Source organism: Crotalus tigris, unplaced genomic scaffold, assembly GCF_016545835.1.
Source record: "Crotalus tigris isolate CLP2741 ecotype Arizona unplaced genomic scaffold, ASM1654583v1 scf7180000017695.2238764, whole genome shotgun sequence".
In the NCBI taxonomy this organism is placed as follows: Eukaryota; Metazoa; Chordata; class Lepidosauria; order Squamata; family Viperidae; genus Crotalus; species Crotalus tigris.
The window spans coordinates 1,953,168-1,973,818 of NW_024096573.1; the positions used below are offsets into that span (position 1 = coordinate 1,953,168).

The 20,651-nt window shown below is 36.2% G+C and overlaps 1 protein-coding gene across 5 annotated transcripts in view; it reads left to right on the plus strand.

The window, feature by feature from the left end:
• Positions 1-20,651, plus strand: part of LOC120305928 (collagen alpha-1(XXV) chain-like) — a 310,346-nt gene that overhangs the window by 56,265 nt on the left and 233,430 nt on the right. For 4 of the 5 annotated variants that reach the window (XM_039338369.1, XM_039338367.1, XM_039338371.1 and 1 more), the window contains exons 2-4: positions 947-1,276; positions 1,947-2,673; positions 4,531-4,600. In XM_039338369.1, coding sequence (XP_039194303.1) covers positions 2,359-2,673; positions 4,531-4,600 — 385 coding nt within the window. In that variant the 5' untranslated portion in view covers positions 947-1,276; positions 1,947-2,358. Of the gene's footprint in view, positions 1-946; positions 1,277-1,556; positions 2,674-4,530; positions 4,601-20,651 lie in introns of those variants that run through there. The other variant, XM_039338368.1, reaches the window with a different exon arrangement.

A 20,651-nucleotide genomic window follows, 5' to 3' on the forward strand; every position in this document is an offset into this window, starting at 1 on the left:
GTCATTAAACAAACACCATGCTAATTAAGTAAATCCATTTTCTAAAAATGGGATTTTTTTCCTTACTGCAAACTAGAAGAAAAAGCCAGAAAGTGGCCAAAAAAACAATGCAAAACAGGGTCATGTGACCTTGGGATGCTGTAAATGGCTGTAAAGGTGAGCCAGTTGCCAAATGGCTAAGAGTTTATCAAGTAACCACAAGGGGTGTCTGTTGCCGTCCTAACTTTGAATGGTCGCTTAGCGACTGGTTTTAAGTGGAGGACCTACAGTAAACAAGTAGTTGAACACCGAGAAGCCCCCCCAAAGAATGAATGGAGGCTTTGTGGAGACTGTGAGCATGAGCCCAGCCAGAACAGACTTCTTCAGTTCCAGAGTCCGCCTTTTTCCTGTGTGTAGTGTGGATTTCCTTTCAGTCTGAGTTTCTTCATCCAGCCCATTATTAAGATAAGGCAGCATTCCTCCTTTGGAATGACATGGAGTAGTACAGCTAAATCACGTGGATTTTTATATTGATGTAGATGCTAAACAGCATAGGGGACAAGACATATCTGGCACATTATACATCAGCAGCATAGGTGTTGCAGCAATAGCCCTTTAGTTCTGTCTTCTGGTCTATTCCTACTGGAACCATTGCGAGTTCCCAAAGGCCAGCCCTTCTTCTAAATGGTCCAGAAGGTGTCCTGGTTGATGGTTTCAAAAACTGCCCAGAGGTCTAAGGAAAGTAGCAGGGACATACACTTCGAGGATAGATCATCTACTGAGCCACAGTAGATAGTTCCAATACCATCTTCATTCATATACATATACATGTACACACATACACATACACACATATACACATATACTCTTGCCTATATATCTATCCATATCCATATCTATCTATCTCATTTATGTCTGTATTCTGTCTATCTCTTACTTCTAGATATAAATCCCTGCTTTCTTTAAGCCTGCAGGTATCCTTTATGCAAGGAGAAATTGGGGGCCTCTCTTTGCCAAGAAAATGCCAGCCTTCATCAAAGAAGGGCAAGGGGATGAGAAACAGGTGGCAAGTGACAGTCATTATCACCCAGTATACCTGCCTACAATCATCCAGACTTCTGCTGAGCCAAACTACTCAACTGCAACTTAGCCTGCCTTGTGTGCCATACCCCAGTTGATGGTTCTCTGTGTCACAGGACTCCAAAACGCTGTATGACAGGAATCACCATGGTGAAGTTATTAATGGGTTAAGGTGATATGCAAAGACAGCCGCTGAGCTCAGTGGAACAAAGCCACGGTAAGCGATCCAGGAGTTGGTCTGTGGGACAACTGTTTTTCCGCTGTCATAAATCTGACCGCAATATTAAGCCTCTCGCCTTGTCACTAAACTCCCGTTGCGCCAGGACGTCCTGTTTTCTTCCTAGGAAAGCAACTCTCCTCCTGGCAGGGCTTGGACTTGACCACGCCCCCTCCGCAGTCACCTCTTTCTTGTGGTAACAGGCGGCTCGATCCCGCGGAGTCCAGGCAGGAGCGGAGCGCTGCGCAGCGGCAGACGGGCGCGGGTGGGTGGGCAGGGGGAGACTGCTGGCCGCAGCTTTGCATAGATTATGCTAAAAGCCTAAACTCCAGCCTCCCCGGGTCTGGCGCGCGGGGGGCCGGCCCCTCGGTCTAGGTGAATAAATTATGCTAATGAGACTCCCGAGGTTCTGGCAGGCGCTCGAAAGCGGCGTGCGCTGCGCTCAGCCCTGAGAAACAAGCGGGAGGCTCCGAGGCGTTTCTGCTGCTGCTGCTGCCGCTGCCGCCGCCGCCGCCGCCGCTTTCCTGACAGCCGCTACTAGAGGCGCCTACGCAGGCAGGGGGCTGCAAAGGGACTCCAGCAAGGGGGAAGCTTCGGTTCTCGCCCGCTCTGTACTGGGATAGGGGAGAGGTTGATGCTGAAGTAACTCCGAAGTTGTCTGGCTTTGCAGGCTTTTCAGGCTGCAGAAGGCGCGAAGAAACCGGAGGAGAGCGAGAGAAGCAACAAGTCCGTCGGCGCCGTCGGGGAAAGAGCCTGGAAGCGGCACCTGACAAGGTTGCTCGGCGCCTCTCGTCGGCAGATGCCATAAAAGGCAGCAGCTGGCGGAGGGTGAAGGCTGCCCTCTTCTTGGGGGCCCTCGCGCGCCTCTTTGGATGGCAGTTTGAGAGCCACCTTGGAAATCCAGGAAGCCTGTCCTGCTCGCCACCTTTTCGCACTGAAAGTGCCTTTTCTCGGCTTTGGAGGGACTCGTTTGAATATTTGCCCCCTTCCTGTGGGTTCTTGTTCTTTTTTTGTGTGGCGGGAATCTAGCGACCGTCCACTGAAAAGGAGGAGGATTTCTGTACCGCCTCTTCCAGCCAAGCATGGTGGGGAAAAGAAACCCCGACGCTAACCGGGAAGCCGGCTGCTTTGGCGGACAGGGCTTCTGTCCCCTCAGGTCTGCTCCGCCCTTCAACTCGCTGCTGGCCGCCTTCCTTCTCTCTGTGGGATCCATAGCTTCCTGCGTCTATCTGGGGATGAAGACCAACGACCTTCAGGCGAGGGTCTTTGCCATTGAGACAGCGCAAGGGGACATGGGCGCTGCTGCTCTTGCTGGCTCCTACCAGTCGCTGCCCAGCTATTCTTTGGATCAGCTGAATTCCCTGATGCAGGAAAAAGTGGAGCAACTTCTGGCTCAGGTGGGGTCGCCTTGAAAATTGAGGAGGGGATTGGCCGTCCCAAGGAAAAGGCTGTTAGCCAACCAGTCAGCTCAGAGATACCTGTGCATTTGTGAAATGGATTGGCTGTCTGGGTCCCCTCTAGGAAAATAATGGGCAACGTGTAGTCTTTCAAACATCAATGAGCATTAATGCACCCAGTCCCAGCTAGCCTAGCTAGTTGTGAGGGATGATGGAAGCTGCAGCTCAGCAGCATCTGGAGGGTCATACTCCAGATGTTAACTCCTGCCCTTTTGCCTTGGTCTTAACCAAAGGCAACCCACGTGTAAGATAGAGAGATGATGTGCATCTTGGTGGGGGGGGGGGCGAATATGATAGAGGAAAGGAGAAGAGCAAAATGCTTTTGTTAGGAATTGTCTGACTGAAAAGATCAGGTGGCCATCTAAATTATTCACTTGATAATAGTATGTGCTGCATTTACTTCTCTCCTTTTCTGCACAAAGACAGTATGTATAATACCCCAGTATCTTCCTTTGTGGCATACAGTATTAAGTGAGAAAACCATGGCTGTCCCCATGTGACCCATTGATGTCATGACTAACTGAGGGTTGGAATCTTTGTTTTCCAAGTCCTAGTTCAGCACTACCACTACCCTGCATTGTTTTTCTATATTAACTAATTTGAGGATAATGTAAGTTAGAATGCACTTCAATCTTTTTGGAATGTCAAACAGGTCTTCTCTCTGTTAGCATTGTTCTTTTATAGAATATAATTATAACACAGAATATCCTATGCTCATATGGACTTTTGCTTAAGATATCATTACCATCTACCTCCCCCACCCCACAAAGATTTAGAAGAATAAAAAAGGCTCTGAATCAATAAACAAGTGTGCTGTCTGTAGTCTGGTCATGGGAATTGCGCTCAGTTGAATAAACTAAATAAACAAGTGGTAGCTATCAGTTGCCTGAACAAAATTCTTTAAAACAAGGGTTATTATAGTGCTCAGTGGATTGCTATGAACTAGAGGCAATATGGGGCATTTGTTGCATTCCAGGAATAGCTTGAAAAAAAAAGAGGCAGCGGCAACATTAGTGGGGCAACATTAGTGGGGCTCCGTGTTACATGTTATAGAATGATACTCTTCCAACTGCATTTCATTTTCTTATGATGTGTAGATGACCAGGCTGGTCCCTCCCTCAGGCTCATCTCCTACATGATGGTTACTTGGCTAGCATTATGGTTGACAAGAGTGCCACACAGACATGTGTTTGTAAAGTAGATATTTAAGTTTAAGGACCAGTCCAAGGAGACTGCTTAACAGCAAGTAGATTTCAACTGGCAGGAGCTATATCTGTAACGTGGAAACAGTTGACCTGCATGTACAAAATATTCCTTGCTCTTTCATCTTTCATTTTCAGATACTGCCCCAAACCAAATTCTCTGTATCTGCATAGTTACTGTGGGGGAAGATAAGCAATTGTTTTCATATGCAAGACCTTAATTTTCTTGAGTTTATGTGTGATATTTAAATCAGGGGCAGCAATAGATTTCGCCCCAAAAGTTATTAAATTCTATTGCTCATCATATCCTCTGCCAGGACAGCCAATCATTACAGATGAGAGAATGGGACTGTAAGAACATCTGGAAATATATGCTTGATTCACTTCTGATTTAAACTGTGGTTAAGACTACATTGAACAAGTGATCAATTGATTAACATACAAAGTCTGGAAAACATGAAAGTTAAATGGGCTAATATCAATTTATTGTATATTTACTTCTTATAAATACCGTAGAACAGATTTGACATTAGTTCTCTCATTCAGCTTTTGCTGCAAAGGACTGTTTTTTCAGACATTTTTTTCTTCCCTACAGAAGACCTATGAACATATGGCAAAAATCAGGACAGTAAGAGAAGCTTCTTTGGACTGCAACTGCCCACCAGGTAAATGAGAAGAACATCTAAAAATATTCTAAAACAGTTTGACATTGGTTTTATGTATATTCAGTATTGCCAGACACTGAACAATATTTGTCACTGTTCCTTTGATTATTTTATTCAGGAAAGACTCAGGAATAAAATACTGTACAGACAAGTTAATATAATTTGAAAAATTAGGGAAAATTTTAATTTGGTAGGTAATTTCCTACCTCCTGTTCCATTCCTGGGAAGTTCCTTTAATTCAATGAGTTATTTCTGGGTGGACATGGATAAGATTGCACAATAATAGCTAAGAAGAATCATAAACTTAATATAGCGAAACAGATCTTATTGTCTGTAATGTGTGGTAAGGCCTTGAACCTGTATGACCCTAATCTGTTCAAAGTGATTTTAAACTTTCTTGTTTAAGGCGCAGTAAATTTTATGGGACTCATTCCCTAGCAAATCCTGTTTAAGGTTACAATCAGTCATTTTAATACTTCCTTACCAGAGAGGAAGCCCTATTGAATTCAATGATTTCTTTTTTCTTTTTAGTAGAAATATATCTGGTTGCACTGTGTGACTGCAGTCCCTTGTGTATCTGTCTGGCATAAGACAGCGAGACTTTTTTTTTTTTTTTAACATAGGAGGGGATATAAAAATGTGTTAAATAAATAAAGAATAATTGAACCCAGTGAGATGCACTTTTAAGTAAATAATTATTAGATGAAGGTTATAAAGCTAAAATCCTTTTCACATTTATTTAGCATTAAATTGTATCGAATTGGAGCTTACTTTAAGTAGATAAATGTTCATAGGCTCATGCTGTTTATTCATCTATTTTAAAGCACTTGGAAGAGTGAAGTTTATTTCCAAATAAATGTATTTAAGAATGTTCAGTGAATGAAGACATAGTGAATTAAGCATTCTAGAAATGTTTGCATTCCTAGATTCGCATATTTTATTATTACACAGAAGAAGTCATCATCTGTGACTTGCCTTATTGAAAAAAAACAAAGTTAAGCGTACCAATTAAAACTAAACAAAACTGTAGTTAATAATTGTTTTTCAATTTGCATGGTAAAATATATGCATTTGTTACATTTTCATACTATGTGTGTGTGTATTTTTGAATTAGCAATTTTTAAACATTTGAGTCTGTAAAAATGAGGTCAATAATTTGTGAAAATTTATTAATTCCCTTTTTTTAAAAAAAGTTGCAGTACAGTACTGTTTATGTGTATATGTTTTTAACTATTTTCAGAAATTAGAGCTAATAGTGCTATTTTTGTCAGGCTTCTTGAAGTTAGAGTGGCAAATAGGCTATCACAGTTACTTATTTATGGTATACTCTGCGCCATATGGTGCTCACACAAAAAAAGTGGCTCCTATGAACTATTTCACCATCAAGACTGAAAGAGAAGTATATCAGGAATAAAATTAATATGGTAGGAAGGTCATTAAAGCGGCCTATATTTCATTCATCCAAACATTATGGAATAAGTCTAAGATTCTGCATGTATATAGTTTCTTTGCTGCATATGAATAGAATAATGTAAGGATGTTGAAATCAGAGACAGGTAGTGTGCCCAAGACTAGGGCTCAGATCAGTGTTTTCCACCTTTGGAATTCTGACTGGGGAATTCTGGGGGGTAAAATCCATTACAGCTTAAAGTTGCCAAGATAGAGAAACATTGGCCTAGAGCAGGCATGCCAAACTGCCGGCCTGTGGGCTGGATGCATCACGCCAAAACCGCGCCCATGCCATTGCCGGCAATGTGGAAAAAGTCCCGATACATTGCATGATGTCACATGACGTCGTGAGTTTGACATGCCTGGCCTAGAGCATGTCCAATATACCATTATTGTATGATGGTCATGGAGGAATGCGAGGGTGCTTTGGAGAATAAAATAATCTGAGAACCATTTCATTTATTACTCCAGTAATCAGTTGTCTGTATCTGGAAAAAAATTGCAGCTTCTGAAAGTTCCGCAGACCATGATTGCTGAAAATTGATAGTAATTTAGGTGGAAATACCTGAAAACTATAGATTAGGTTAAAATAGCATAAATCAAGAAAAAATTCCCAACCCCAGTTTTGCTCATGTGTAATGTGGCTCCATTCACTTTGTAGTTCTCAGCTCTCCCCCAAGAAATTTAATTATAATTCTTAGATATCAAAAGGAGAATATTGTAGAAAAGCAACTCATTTGCTTTTGAGCATATTGCCAAAAGAAATTTGCAAGCAATTATGATTTCTTAATGAGGATATATTTATGGTATATATATTTGAGGAGTTTGCTTTTCAAATGTATGTGTTATTTATGTGCTTTTAAAATATCTTGAGATGTATCAAATATGATAATCACAGAAATTTTATTGTGATGTGTAGTATACATATTTGAACTTTGGAAGGTATTAATATCCATCTAAAATTATACCAAAGTTAGATATTAATGCTTAGATCTAATATCTAAGACAGTGATGCTGAACCTTTTAGAGACTGAGTGCTCAAAATTTGGCCCCACCCTCGCTCCACCCCCTGCCCCGCCCCCACCCCGCCTGCTGCAGGGCTACTCACCACCTCCAGGGCCTGCCGCAGATCGCCCAGGCAGTCCAGCAGTGCCATGGAGGCCACGCCCTCTGCCCGCATCCCACAGCATCAACTGTGCGTGATGGGGCATGAGGGCAGAGTCTTTTCTATGCTGCCTGACTGCCATGTCCTTGGCTGCGCTGCTCTGCGGGGGCCATGCTTGGGGGTGACTCACTTCCAGGGGGGCTGCTGGGGAGGAAGGGGCCATGAGAGGAAGTGGGGTTGGGGCAACGGCACGTGTGCCCACAGAGAGGGCTCTGAGTGCCACCTCTGGCACGTGTGCCATAGGTTCGCTACCATTGATCTAAGATATGCTTAGATATTAATATACAAGTAAAATTATCTAAGGAAAATACGCTGATTATCATGCTACAGATCAAAAATAAAGGGTGATTCTTTTTATTGGTCCAGTTAACATTCAAAATGCTGGTAAGTGTAAAATTTGAATATATGTTTGCCAATTGCCAAGCTTTTATTCTGAATTTTTTTTCAAATATAGATATTGGAATACAAGCAAGCAAACAAATGTTTTGATGCAGATAATATTATGGTAGTGTGACAAATAATTTTTGAATCATAATAAAAAACAAGTGTGGTTTTACTTTAATTCTGCATGCTCTGAAAAATGTCATAGCATGTATTTATTCTTATACAATAGAAAGGATGTTCTCATGGGGGTGTAGATATGTATGCATATTACTGTGTGTATACAGTAATGTATGTTTTGGATGAAGTGTGAATTTAATTAGAATATCTTGCTTTCTTTATAAATGCTATGATATCATATGTAGACCTGATCTATGACATGATGAATATATTGATCCTTGCAGACCTGTTCTACTTTTATTTTAACACAACTTCAATCTTTATCCTTGCTCTTATCTCTACCCAGACTCGAGCCTATGAGTTAAACAAGTAATCAGTATTGATACTAATATCAAAGTACCATTCCTCTCCTTGACATTATCCAACTTCAGCTTCAAGATGCATAAAATTATAATATTTTGCTATTTATTATTTTGGAACTGAAGTGTGGTTATTCATAATAACAACAACAACAACAACAACAACAATAATAATAATAATAATATGATGATGATGATGATGATGATGATATTTCATATAATGAATTGCACACCCATAAACCATTAGAAATTGTTATGTTAGCTGAAAAATTGACGAATAACACTTTAATTTGGTGGCGGGAAAATCTCTCTAATGCATTCAAAGCCTCTTTGCTATACTTGATGCCTTTCTTTGTCATCACAAGAGTTCCATATCTTGTGACAAATACCTGAGCATCCTCTGCTGATTTGGGGAAATTCATGCTGCATGAAATTTTCAGCTAAGATTACTTTTGAAAAATGTACTTACAGAGACTGGTTAGTTAAATTTATCTGAACACAACTTTGATTCAAATAGCCAAGGAAAATTTCCAAGTAAATAGAAATAGAACTGTAGGAACTCTGTATGTGACTGAGGTCTGTTGACTTTGTGATGAATACTCTAATGTGTGGATTGTTTTCTTAATTATATTTTATGTCTTCACTGTGGCTGTGTATTTTAAAATTACATTTACTTTAGGTTTATTAAAATGGAGTTTCCGGTAGCATTTTCCTCTTGTATTTCATATACTGTAAGTATTCTATAGTTCACCTATCATGTAATTTCTAACTTTCTGCTGCTTTGCTATTTAATAGGGATTTTTTTCATATTCTGTTTGAGAATGACACTCTTTTGAATCTTGTAAGTCTAGTTGAAGCTCTGGAAATACATGATAAAATATAATTATTGTCTCATGGGGTTCCATGATAGGGAAAATCCATGACTTGATAACTTTGCTGTTTTTATTTTATTTTTTAAATAAGACTTGAACACAGGACTACAACAGAGTCATACAGTATCTTTCTGGCTTGCTTGTTATCCACGTGAATCTTTTTATTAGCCTGAGTAAATAGTTTGTTCAACCAAGATTACATATTTTGCTTCCATGACATACAAAGGAAAGCAATATTAAGATTATTTTTATATTAAACTAAAATTACATGAAGAAAGAAGTCAATGGAAAAAATACCTATTCTTTGAATCCTTTGAATAGTTACCTGAGTGTAAGTATCAGATGCTTTGCAACTGGCTCATATTTATGATGGTTGCAGTAACCTGGGATCATGTGATCCCCTTTTGCGGTCTTCTGACAAGCAAAATCAATGGGGAAGCCAGATTCACTTAACAACTGTCTTACTAACTTAACAATTGCAGTGATTCAATTAACAACTGTGACAAAAAGGTCATAAAATGGGGCAAAACTCATTAACAACTGTCTTGCTTTGCAACATAAATTTTGGACTGAATTATGCTTGTAAGAACAAGCATGATTGTGTTGATGATAACCATACCATCTTTGTTGCTTGCTAACTTATATTCATTTGGGGAATTTCTGATAGTACTGTCCATTATATTATTATTTGTGTTCACAATACAAATTGTGATTATTGGTAATTCACTTATGTGGATTGTTGCTGTTGTCCTTCTTTTCCCTGTAAGATTTTTAGTACAAATGTAATAATGTTGGTTCTAATGAATATTATAGAATTAAGAGTTATCATTGGACTTCATATTAGAAGTGTTCCTAGGGTTGCAACTGTTAGCCTATACAGTAGATAAGCGCCCTTATTCACAAGTGAGATTTATAGTAAATATGTGTATGATTGCAACACACACATACACACACACACACACACACACACACACACACACACACACATTCTGAATCCATAACTATTTCAATCCAAGCAGAAACTGTCAGGGAAATGACTTTCTTTCTGATATGTAGATATTAAATACAAAATCTTTAAAGAAGGCAAAAAAATTTCTCAGATTGCTCATAATTTAGGAAGCTGCTATTTAAACTAAGATTATGGGTCATAATCTTATATTCTACATATATTTTCTCAACAGAAAGCCTCACTAATAAAAACGAAAGCAGAATTAGGTCTTAATGCCACAATTTGATGCATTATCATTTCACTAGGATTTGTTGTATACAAAAATACATTTAGGATTGTATTCTCAGCCTTAGATGAATTCCTCTTAAAAAAAATAGAAACATAATTTAAGATCACAAATTTGAAAACACTACTAGTTAATACCAGTGTACTAATCTTACTGAAGTCAAGACCTTGAATCAATTCTCTTTTAAATGAAATTATTACATTCTGAGAACTATTTCTGGTGGTACTGAACCTACTGACTGAACACTTCCTGATTTCAGTTAGAATAGTTATGCAAATAGTTCATCTTACATTTAATGAAATAATTATTCCTTTATATGGTCCAGAAGACAGGGGCAGAAAATGTGCAGACTTCCAGGAGAAACATTTTGGTTTCTTGAGGTTTACAGTCAGTTTCAGAAGATTAAATCCACAAACACAGAGTGAGTCATCCTGCAGCAAGTACTGAAGCTCACTATATGATCACATAATAGCTTTACAGACAGCTTTTATAGACTGTCAAGAGTGGAATGTTATACAGTTGTTCAAAGTTTCTGAAACTTTTCAAAACATTCATTTTAGAGTCAAGGATAATATACTAAGTTGTTTAGAGTCCTACTGTTCAAAAAGCATTTGTCTACTTACTCTAGCATTTAAAAAAAAACTTGTCTTAAACTTTAATAAAATCCAATACTTACAATAATTTCTGATTTTGGGACTGCCCTTACTCTGATTTGCTTCTCTTTTTCACTGTCAGCATTTATTTTGTGCTGCTCCTTTAAAATTTTTCCATTTGAAGTGTTTCAGCGCTTTTTGCATAATTTGCCATAACAGGTCTTAGTGTAGTTTTATGAACATTTGCAACATCAAAGAAGCCTTACACTAAAGGAAATATATGAACATCTGTATGTTCATAGTTCATATTTAGAAAGAAAAGGAATACAGTAATACATTACTGATTGTGAAAATAATGTGTTAACTATGTAAAAAAAGTTCTTGTTCATATTTAGGGATTACAGGGTCATAAAAAGAAAAATAAATAAAGCAGTTAATGTACATGGCAGTATACAGAGTTTTTATAAAGAGAATCAAAAGGACTCCAAGTCCTTACAATCTAAAATAGGAAAAGGTCAGCAGAGGGGAAAATGTAAAGGGATGGATGTAAAAAAATGTGGTTAACACATGCATGAGAATTAAAGTGAAAAATAACCTAAAAGCATGGATTTTAAAATAAGGATTTAAAAGAAAAGCTAAAAAAAAAGTGACAGCACATGTATATTCAGTTACAGAATGCCATTCATAGAGAACAAAAGGGGAAATGAATGGAGTTGTAAATATAGAATAAAAGATGGGGGGGGGGTTTAAAGGTCACTGGAGCTCTAGAGTTTAAAGTCCAGTATGTCTTGGTTCCAAGCACACTAAACCATGGTTTATTTTTACCATGGCTTGTTTAACATTAGCCTGATTCATATTACCCTAATATTACACATAATGTAATTCCAATTGTACTACAATTTACTCATTGTAAATTTTGCAATAGTTGGATTCATTAATTGCTCTAAGTATAAGCCTAACCAATCAGATAAAATATGTTGGTCCTTGAAGCCATTTTATGGCTCATGCTGTATCTCCAGGACAGCATGTTCTAAGTAAACATTTTGTGAAATTGAGAAGAGGGGCTTTCTGTGAGATTCAATTTCCAGGAAATGTCATTTTCAGAGTTACCTGGAGGTAACTCTTCTTGATCCCCTGATTTGGGATAGCTGGTACCATGGTGAAGGGCTGTTGTTCATTTTTAATGATATAACCCATTAAACCAATGATAACATTGCAGAATATGTAAACCACTCAGAGTATATCTGATTTGAATTGTTTATAAGACAAAGTAAATAAAAATAAATAAATAATGTCTTGCACGAGGTGGAACTCAACCACGAAAAACAAGTGTCAGCTGATCATGGAAGAAAAAAAATCATAAATGCCTTATGTTTGATAGTGAGGTTGTAGTAGGAAGACTAAGTTGTCATCAATAGTTTGGGAAAGGAATTCTTGCAAATTATATAAAGTGAAACTGAATTCTAGATTGATTCTTGGATAATACTTGATTTGCTGTTTGAATGGGTGTTTCACAAACTGATGTGATGTCAATTAAAAATGGGAGTATCCTGGGTGGAAATCATATTCTTCTCTGAATTGGTTAAAAGGAAGTCTGGTTGGTGGACTCAGCTTTGGCAGCCCTTTTTAAATACATGCAGAAAACATGTTCCCAGAGTGGGATTTAGCTATTATTGTCCCTGTTCACAGGAAGGGAGGGAGCCTAACCCAACCAAAGAGAAACTGTATGCTACCCTTATTAACTTAAATCCAGCTTTTGACATAATCCTTACAGATAGTGTGAGGTATAAACTCAACCTTTCAATCTTGATAGGTCTACTTCTGTAAATTTAAACATTTTACCCCCAAAATATACTCTCTTCATAAAATGAAAATAAAAAAGACAATGGAAAACTTGGAAGATGTATATAAAAATTGTACTAAATACAAAACAGGTATGGAGTATAATTGGGAGAAACTAAAGAGGCTCCAGGAATGATACAGAAAAGTGAGCTAAATGAGATGTGGAAGAGAAAACCTTTCTAAATGAAAACAGCAGTAGTTAAGTGAGGAAAGAAAAATAGATGGCCAGGAAGCTAGATGAAGAAAAGAATGGAGTGGAGCTAATAGGTATTTTTAGAGATGTACAAACCTGCAGATTTGTTATACCATTCCTGGGTGAACCCAAAACATTTGTAGTTTGGAAAATTTACTATAATTTTAGGAACTGCCCCCAGAATGGCATAGTATAAAAGGGGATGTGGCATGGCCAGAGGACCAAATGCAGTTTCTGGAGCACTCCAAAATGTCCACCTCTTGAATCAGTGAGTTTATTCTTAGAGGTTTATAAAGCTTAGAAAAAGAAGTATTGGATCTTAATAACTGGAAAAGACCAAAGTGTCATCATAATGTTGCTTAGTTGGGAAAAAAAGCACAAGAGAAGGAAGAGAAATCCAAATAAAAAGGAACAAAGTTGGCAAAACTTTCTAAAATTCTCCAAAGGCATTACTTCTTAAGTACCACAATGTTCATTTAATTGAATGTTAGGCAGGTTAGGGCACAGTATTTAACAGGAACATATACAAGAACATAATGTTGACCATGTAGTACTATAGCAAGCTTTTTCTAATTTCTCACATTTCATCAAGATTGCTTCCTGAAGCATTACTATTAAGAGAACAAAATCAATTTCAGGGATTAAAAAAGTGTATAAATTGATATCAGCAGGATATTATACTATATTATGACTAAAGATGTTGCAAAAGAGATGAATTAGGAGTTGACAGTCTAATGAATGGAATGGGACATTGCCATTTTGTTAGTAGCAGAGCTGTTTCATTACTATTTCTCTGTTGTTATCTATTAAGGTATAATACTTTCAAAATAGTGTGGATTTTAGTTTGTCAGTACTGAAATACTTTAATAATGCAGATGTCTATTGATGTATAGCAGAGTAGCCTATAGCGTCTGCTGATTTAAGGGTGCTGATTCTTTTCTTCACAATAGAAATAAATTTATTTTAAAGGGTTAAGATAAAATCTTTTGATTATACTTACCATGTGTGAGGGGTAATCTTAGAAGGATCTTAAAAGAAGATTTAATTGAAAGCTTCAGATTCAGTTTTTAACTGAGGTTCATTGTTGACATTTATAGGGAATAATGCTGGAAGTTGTAAAACTGTCTATTTAAAATTGTATTTTCTGTTTTTATCAGTCTCATTTGACAAGAAACTTAATTTCTGATATCAGAAAATGTGTAAATTGATGTAGTAGTATATGATGTTGATGTAGTATATATCCTTGAAATTCATTTGTTATTAATATTTTAAATCAGAATTACAGAAGTCAGGTATAGAACGTTAGAAATATATTTTAAAAATTTGTGAAAGATATTTCTTTGTGCGCAGTTACTTGATCACTCAAAGTCCAGTTTTCCAAAACTGGATTTAGAAACTGAGTTCACATAATATGATAAGCCATAATGTAGTTTTCTATTTTGTTATAATGTGCTGTGTAAACAGAGCTATAATTTTAAAATCCTTCCCTCTCTCAAATGCATAAAATGTGCTACTGATTTTAAGTAATTTAAGCAGTTCAGAGCACTAATGGATGTTTTAACTTTTTCAAGACCATAGAACATCTGGGACTATTTTTTTTAATGAAGACAATAAACAGAGTATTGAAATAATATATATTTCATTAACAGTCTTCCCTCTTCCCCCTCACTTTAATATATCAGTTGTAAATCTTAATGAGATTTGTGAGCTTGCTTCTGATGGCATATTTCAACAACGCCCCGGAGTGAAATTTTTCTTGGTTGCAGTGATGGCTGAAAAACCACTTTCTCAAAAATTTGCTGAAAGAAAAGGCAACATAACTTTCAGCGCTTTTTCACTTAAAAGCTTATACTCTCTATGAACTTTCATCCAGAAGAGTTCTAGGAGCACCTCCCCTCCCAATGTTTCATGGTGACATCTGAAACAACCGATCCCCTTCATTCATGTTTTATTTGGCTTGTGAAATTGAATAAATCCCAAACCCGCAAAAAGGCTTCTCTTGAATCTTGGAACCAGCTTAGTTGGACTCAGCTAACAGTGAAATAAATGACATTAGAAAATTTTTGTTTGCTGTCACAACTTATTTCTCAGTTATACTGTTTATCTGATTTTTATTAACATAGAAGGTGAAAGGCAATAGCCATTTGATTGATAATATTGAAATGCAATTCAGATAAGCTAAATGATAACTTTCAAAAGTCATGTTCTCCATGCTGCTTGGGAAATCAGGAAACTGAAGTCTAATATATTTGGAAAGTGTGATATTGGATAACTGCCTGTAGGCCAGATGTATTTGAACTGGCATCAATTTTACCTCATTTTAGGATTTTTTTTTTCTTATATAATTCTCAGTGCAAATTATTATGTTTGAAGAGTTAATGGACTGCTTGAAAATTCAAAATAACTCAAAAAGCCAAAGTGTTAACATGATTGAAATGTTGGACTATGAGACACCAGAGTTTAAAGGCTGTTTGGTAATTAACCTTACTGGAAAGCATCAGGCTAGAGATTAGTCTCCGTACCTGACTAACTAAAGATTAAATTTGTTCTGTGTATTAGACAGTTTTACATGAAGTCATTCGACTGATGGGTAGACATGTCACTTCACAAAATTATAAAGTGGTCATTAGTTTTAACCTCCCACAACACACATATGAAATGCTACTTCCAGAAAAAAAAGTTTCCATTGCAGGTAGTTTTCAAGGGAAATGTTAATATGCATTTAGAAACAATTAAAGGCTGATTATAGATCAGCTGGATAAGTTGCTTTAAAGCCTTACTGGGCCTCAGTGGGAACTCCCCTTGAAATGCAAATATGAACTTCAGAAAGGCAACTTCTGTGCTACCTGGTGCTGGCTATGCCAGGCTAAGAATGACTTTAGCATCTCTTCCCAACCTCTGCAATTCTAAGGCTATTTTTTCCCCCTTCAGCTGTTAATTAAATACACAAAAAATATTCATTAATGAAATTAATTTCATGTATAGTTTTGTACTGACTGGCCTTAAATATACAACTGGAATATGCGGGAAAAATATCAAGCACACAGTCCTTGTTCCTTCATAGTTAAACAAAATGGTTTTCTTGAAATTATGAGGCTCTGAATATACAATGCATGTTAGGAGACAATTTGTGTCTTAGTGCTTATAGTATATAGCTACTGACTGGCTAGCCCAGAAGGACATTAGGATGGCTAGAGATTATTTACTATTTTGGGGATAGGGACAAGTCACTACAAGTGAAGTAATGCTAAATAAACAGGCTCTATAATGCATGTGACTGGATCAGTATTCTCGATTTTTTTCTGTTTTTCATTTGTTTGTTTTTTAACTTTTAAACTGTGCACGTTTTAATAGCCAATCAGCAAATGCATTTTCTAGCTAATAGTGATAGCTATAAAATAGCCAGCCAATCAATGCTTACCAGACTGCTTGTTGGAACATAAGGTTTTTCAATGGTATTTGTCGCTGATTAGTAGGGTGTTTGCAACTGGCTCAGGTATATTCTGGGAAAACCTGTAGTAGTTCTCATCCATTCATGGCATCATTTGATTAGTGAATAACTCATCCTATCATATCTTAAGCTGTGCTGGGAGCAACCCAGTTCTGATATTAAAGGATAGTGTGAGGTGGCATCAGATGTAGACTTTGTGGGACAATACTGTTTAGCTGCCTCCAACCACAAATCCTGTTTATATGTTAAAATCAAATAACTGAAAAGCAGTATTGGATTCATTTTTTAATATTTTGATGATAGTGTTCACAGGCATACTTTGTAACTATACATATACAGGGCCTCAGAAATAGATACAAAATAAGGTAAATTTTAAAAATATGTATTGTATTTTTATGCTTTTTATAAAAGCATTTTATGCTCATACACACACACACACATACACACACACATACATACACATATACTCATAGGTGTATGTCTCTAGGTGTTTGGGTGTAAATCCACGGAATATGAGAGAACAAAATAATTGTGTGTTGCTACATTCTTTACAAACCATAATTGCCCAATCATAATGTTGCAGGAATCTTTCCATTGCATTTTTTATTATTATCTTGCTGAATCTTTTAAAAACTAAAACTAATAAGGCCTTGGAGCAGTGTAAGAGTTTGGAATTCCAATAAATTATGTATTGGAAACATTTAGAGAAAAATTCAAATTACAGCCACTTTAAGTAAGGAAGAAGATAGATTTAACATTAAACGGCTTACAGAGGGCTGAACCTAGGCTCACAACCTTTGTTTTGTTGCTTCCTATTTCGTCACTTGCTACAGCCCCTGTCTCCCCATATTTTGGTTGGAGAAAATAAGTAAGGTGCAACTATAAGTATGCCTCTTCTATAGTGTGAAAAATTGTGAGACCTCCATTTTAATTGCTAATTTTTCACTTGAGAATATTTGGAATATTGACAGTAATGTAATGTACAGTAATGTACAAGATCATATAAACTGTCATTATGCATTAGCAAAGTCTTATGTATATACATTAATATAGACTGTGCAACTGTAATATTCAGAATAAAACAGTTACCGTATTTAGCACAGAATATCAGGTGTATGCAAGTTTTTCTATTGTGTTCTGTTTTGCACTGATTAGTAGAATTCATGTTTATGCAAATAACATTGGGTAACTTAGGGGCAAGAGATCATGAAGAGATACCATGTCTTACATTCTCTTGAAATGTCCATTGACTTTGTTATGGGATATACTCTGCTTTTCTTGAATAACATTGTCTGTTTCCACTTAATCCTCATATATCAGCATGACTTTCTTCCATTCCTTCTTAATTTATAACAGTTGCAAGTTGTAATTTTAATAACTCATGTACAATCCTCCTCCTCTTTGTTGGCAGTTGTAGAGTATACATTGAAAATCCATTTAAATTTTGAATTCCTTGAATTTAAGTTATGGAAAGGCAAAATGATGTTAAGAATTGCTCCTAAGATTTGGAATGGAGAGTGGATGTCATAGAACATTGCTAATTACACTTTGTTGTAATTAAAAGGCCACTCTAGACTATTCAGTGATCCAAATGCCATTGTCATCTCTTTTGAATAAATATTACATATTTAATAAAAATAATTATAGAAGAACACATTGTTGAATCACCACTGGAGTCTATAATTATACATACATTGGATAGCATAATTAAGAGATATTCTTCCCCCCCAAATATCTTTATTGCAGTTCATAAACAAACATTAAAATACAAAATCACATAAAGGGAAAAAAGGGGAGAGGAGTAATAGGGCAGATTAAAAAATGGCAAAAAACCATGAAACAAATATAAAGCAAAAGTGGCCTCCAAGATTTTTCCATACAAAAATATTAGTACAATACAAGAAACTCTCTGTAGTTTAAATGAATATTTAATTTTAAGCCTATCTTAAAATACTAACAATGATCACTTTAAAAACCAATTTCATATTATTTTCTGTTAGGATATTGAATTTAATAGCTGGAACAGTAAAGTGTACAATAGGCCAGAACAGATAGTTGTAGTTGACTAGTTAGAGAGTGCTGACTCATGCTTGAGACAATCTGTGCTATGATTGGTTGCTTCAATATAGAGGTGGCGTTTCCCCTTTTTCCCGCCTTTTTCTTCTGTGTAATCTGTATACTGTAAAAAAATACCTCATTATATTCCTGTGTTCCTGACTACTATGAGTTCTTTCTTTCTGGATGGTGACAAAGACTGTTAAATATATTTATATATATAAAAGACTGCAAGTTTGTTAGTGTTTCTGACTTCATTTGGACATACTCTTCTCCTAATTTTAATCTAACCTATAATAAATTGTCAAATATAAATAACCATATATTGAAAAACTTTAACCTTAATCCTAAACACAATCTTTCTCTAGTCAGGTTAAATTTATTCTTGAAAGAAAAAAAAACTTTCTCTTATAAGTATAGCTCAGTCACAGAAAAAACCAACAACCCTGATTGTTGATATAAAATGCAAAGCTCAGCGAAAATTATATTGAAATTTCAATATATTCCATTAGGCTGTAATCATTTATATTGTCTTAAAAAATTTGTTGTAGTCCTAACAATTTCATATGAGGTGTGAAATATTCAGTTGAATTAAATAATCATTGACTTTAATTCAGTAAAGAATATATTTCTATAAATTTAAGATACCTGTCTAAAAAGTAAACTTTGAAAAATATCCAGGCTCCATTCACTATACATGTTACATTCCTGTAATTTCTGTTTTTGTATTTCATTTCATAACTTGCTATATTCACAGATAATCCAATATGCCAACCCCCATCTCATCTCTGAACTTGATAGACACTCTTCTTTTTATTAGTATTCAGTATTTCTGAACGGATAATGTGAAATAGCTAACTACATTTTCTCTCTGCTTTTCTTGTAGTAAATTTGCATTTCCTTAAAAAGATTTTTTTTAGAGAGGGGTAGTTGGAGAGGATCCTGGAAATAATCATCTGAATATTTTGATGATTTTGAAAATGAATCTTATTTTCTTTTTTCTATTCAAACCCTATATAAATCTGAAGAACCTATTCTAAGCTCCCTCTGCCTATCTTTTCTAAAGCATTACAAATGCTTCTAATATGCAAATTCCTCATATCTTCCAAACAGTACAACCTGTCATGTCAGGAACAGACATAACATAGTAGGTTGCCTGCCACTGATCATACTGAGAATTCAAATGGATAGCCCATTCTGTTTAACCTAATGAAGTACTATAAATAGTTCTTGGTCTGTGAATAATGGCCCGATGATTGTTAGTATCTTTGGGAAAATACACGTTGGCTTTAAAAAGAGCATTTGTTTCTAACTAAAGCCAGATTCCTCTTCCCAGCTGCCTAATAATGTTCTTTCTTTCTTGTGGAGTATCTAACTATATCCTTTCTCACTGCATTCAGTGTTCTTTATAGGATGGTGAATTTAGGATTTACAATGAAGATTATTAGTGTCTTTTTATTGCATTGTAGGCAGAAACACTAAGTTATTTGTTAGGCTATGCTGTTTCATTTCAGTTTAAGCCTTATGAAACTCCACTATGTAGAGTAGACTTTAAGAGGAGCTTTGTTTGGCATGTAGACTTCAATTCAAAGTCTGGTAAGATATTATGGCGTTCACTGAGAAAGAGCTTGATGTTGGTCAAGAGGCTTTTTATATGCAGAAGTATATTAGCTGTAATATTTGTTACCTAACAATATGGATTTGGAGGTTTGTGCATGACAGGATTATATATTTTTGATTTGCATAACAATGGTAGTTCTGATTTTACTGATTTCTTCTAATAAGGTTAGCAGTTTACTTTTTATATAATTAGGAAAACATTAACTTACCTACAGATAGGCATAAATATAAAAAGAGAGAGGAAGAGAGAGAAATATGTAAATGTACTTTTTTAAACAATAAAGATAATTTCTTGAAATGCGGTAAAAAGAACTATGATAAGAACTGAATTATCATTATTATATTTTTACAGTGCTGTAAATTCATTGTTTAAACTGCCAGCAAATAATGGGAAGAATATATAGGATTTTGTTTTTAATCAGAGAAGTTTGCTATGTTTCTATTGTGGAAACATAAACATACAGCCATTGAAAGGATCACGCACCTCAGTTCTAATTTACATGAAAACTGGGACATGACCACTGAAGTAAAACAAGGATAGAGAAAACCTGAACAGCATTATTCAAAATGAAAAAAGTCTTCTGCAGTCACGACATAAGCCTAAGACTGAAAATCAGGCTTGTCAGATGCTATATTTTTTCTATCCTGCTCTATGGAGTAGAGAGTTGGTCTCTGACAGAAGGCCACCTGAAGAGACTAGAAGCATTTGAAATGTG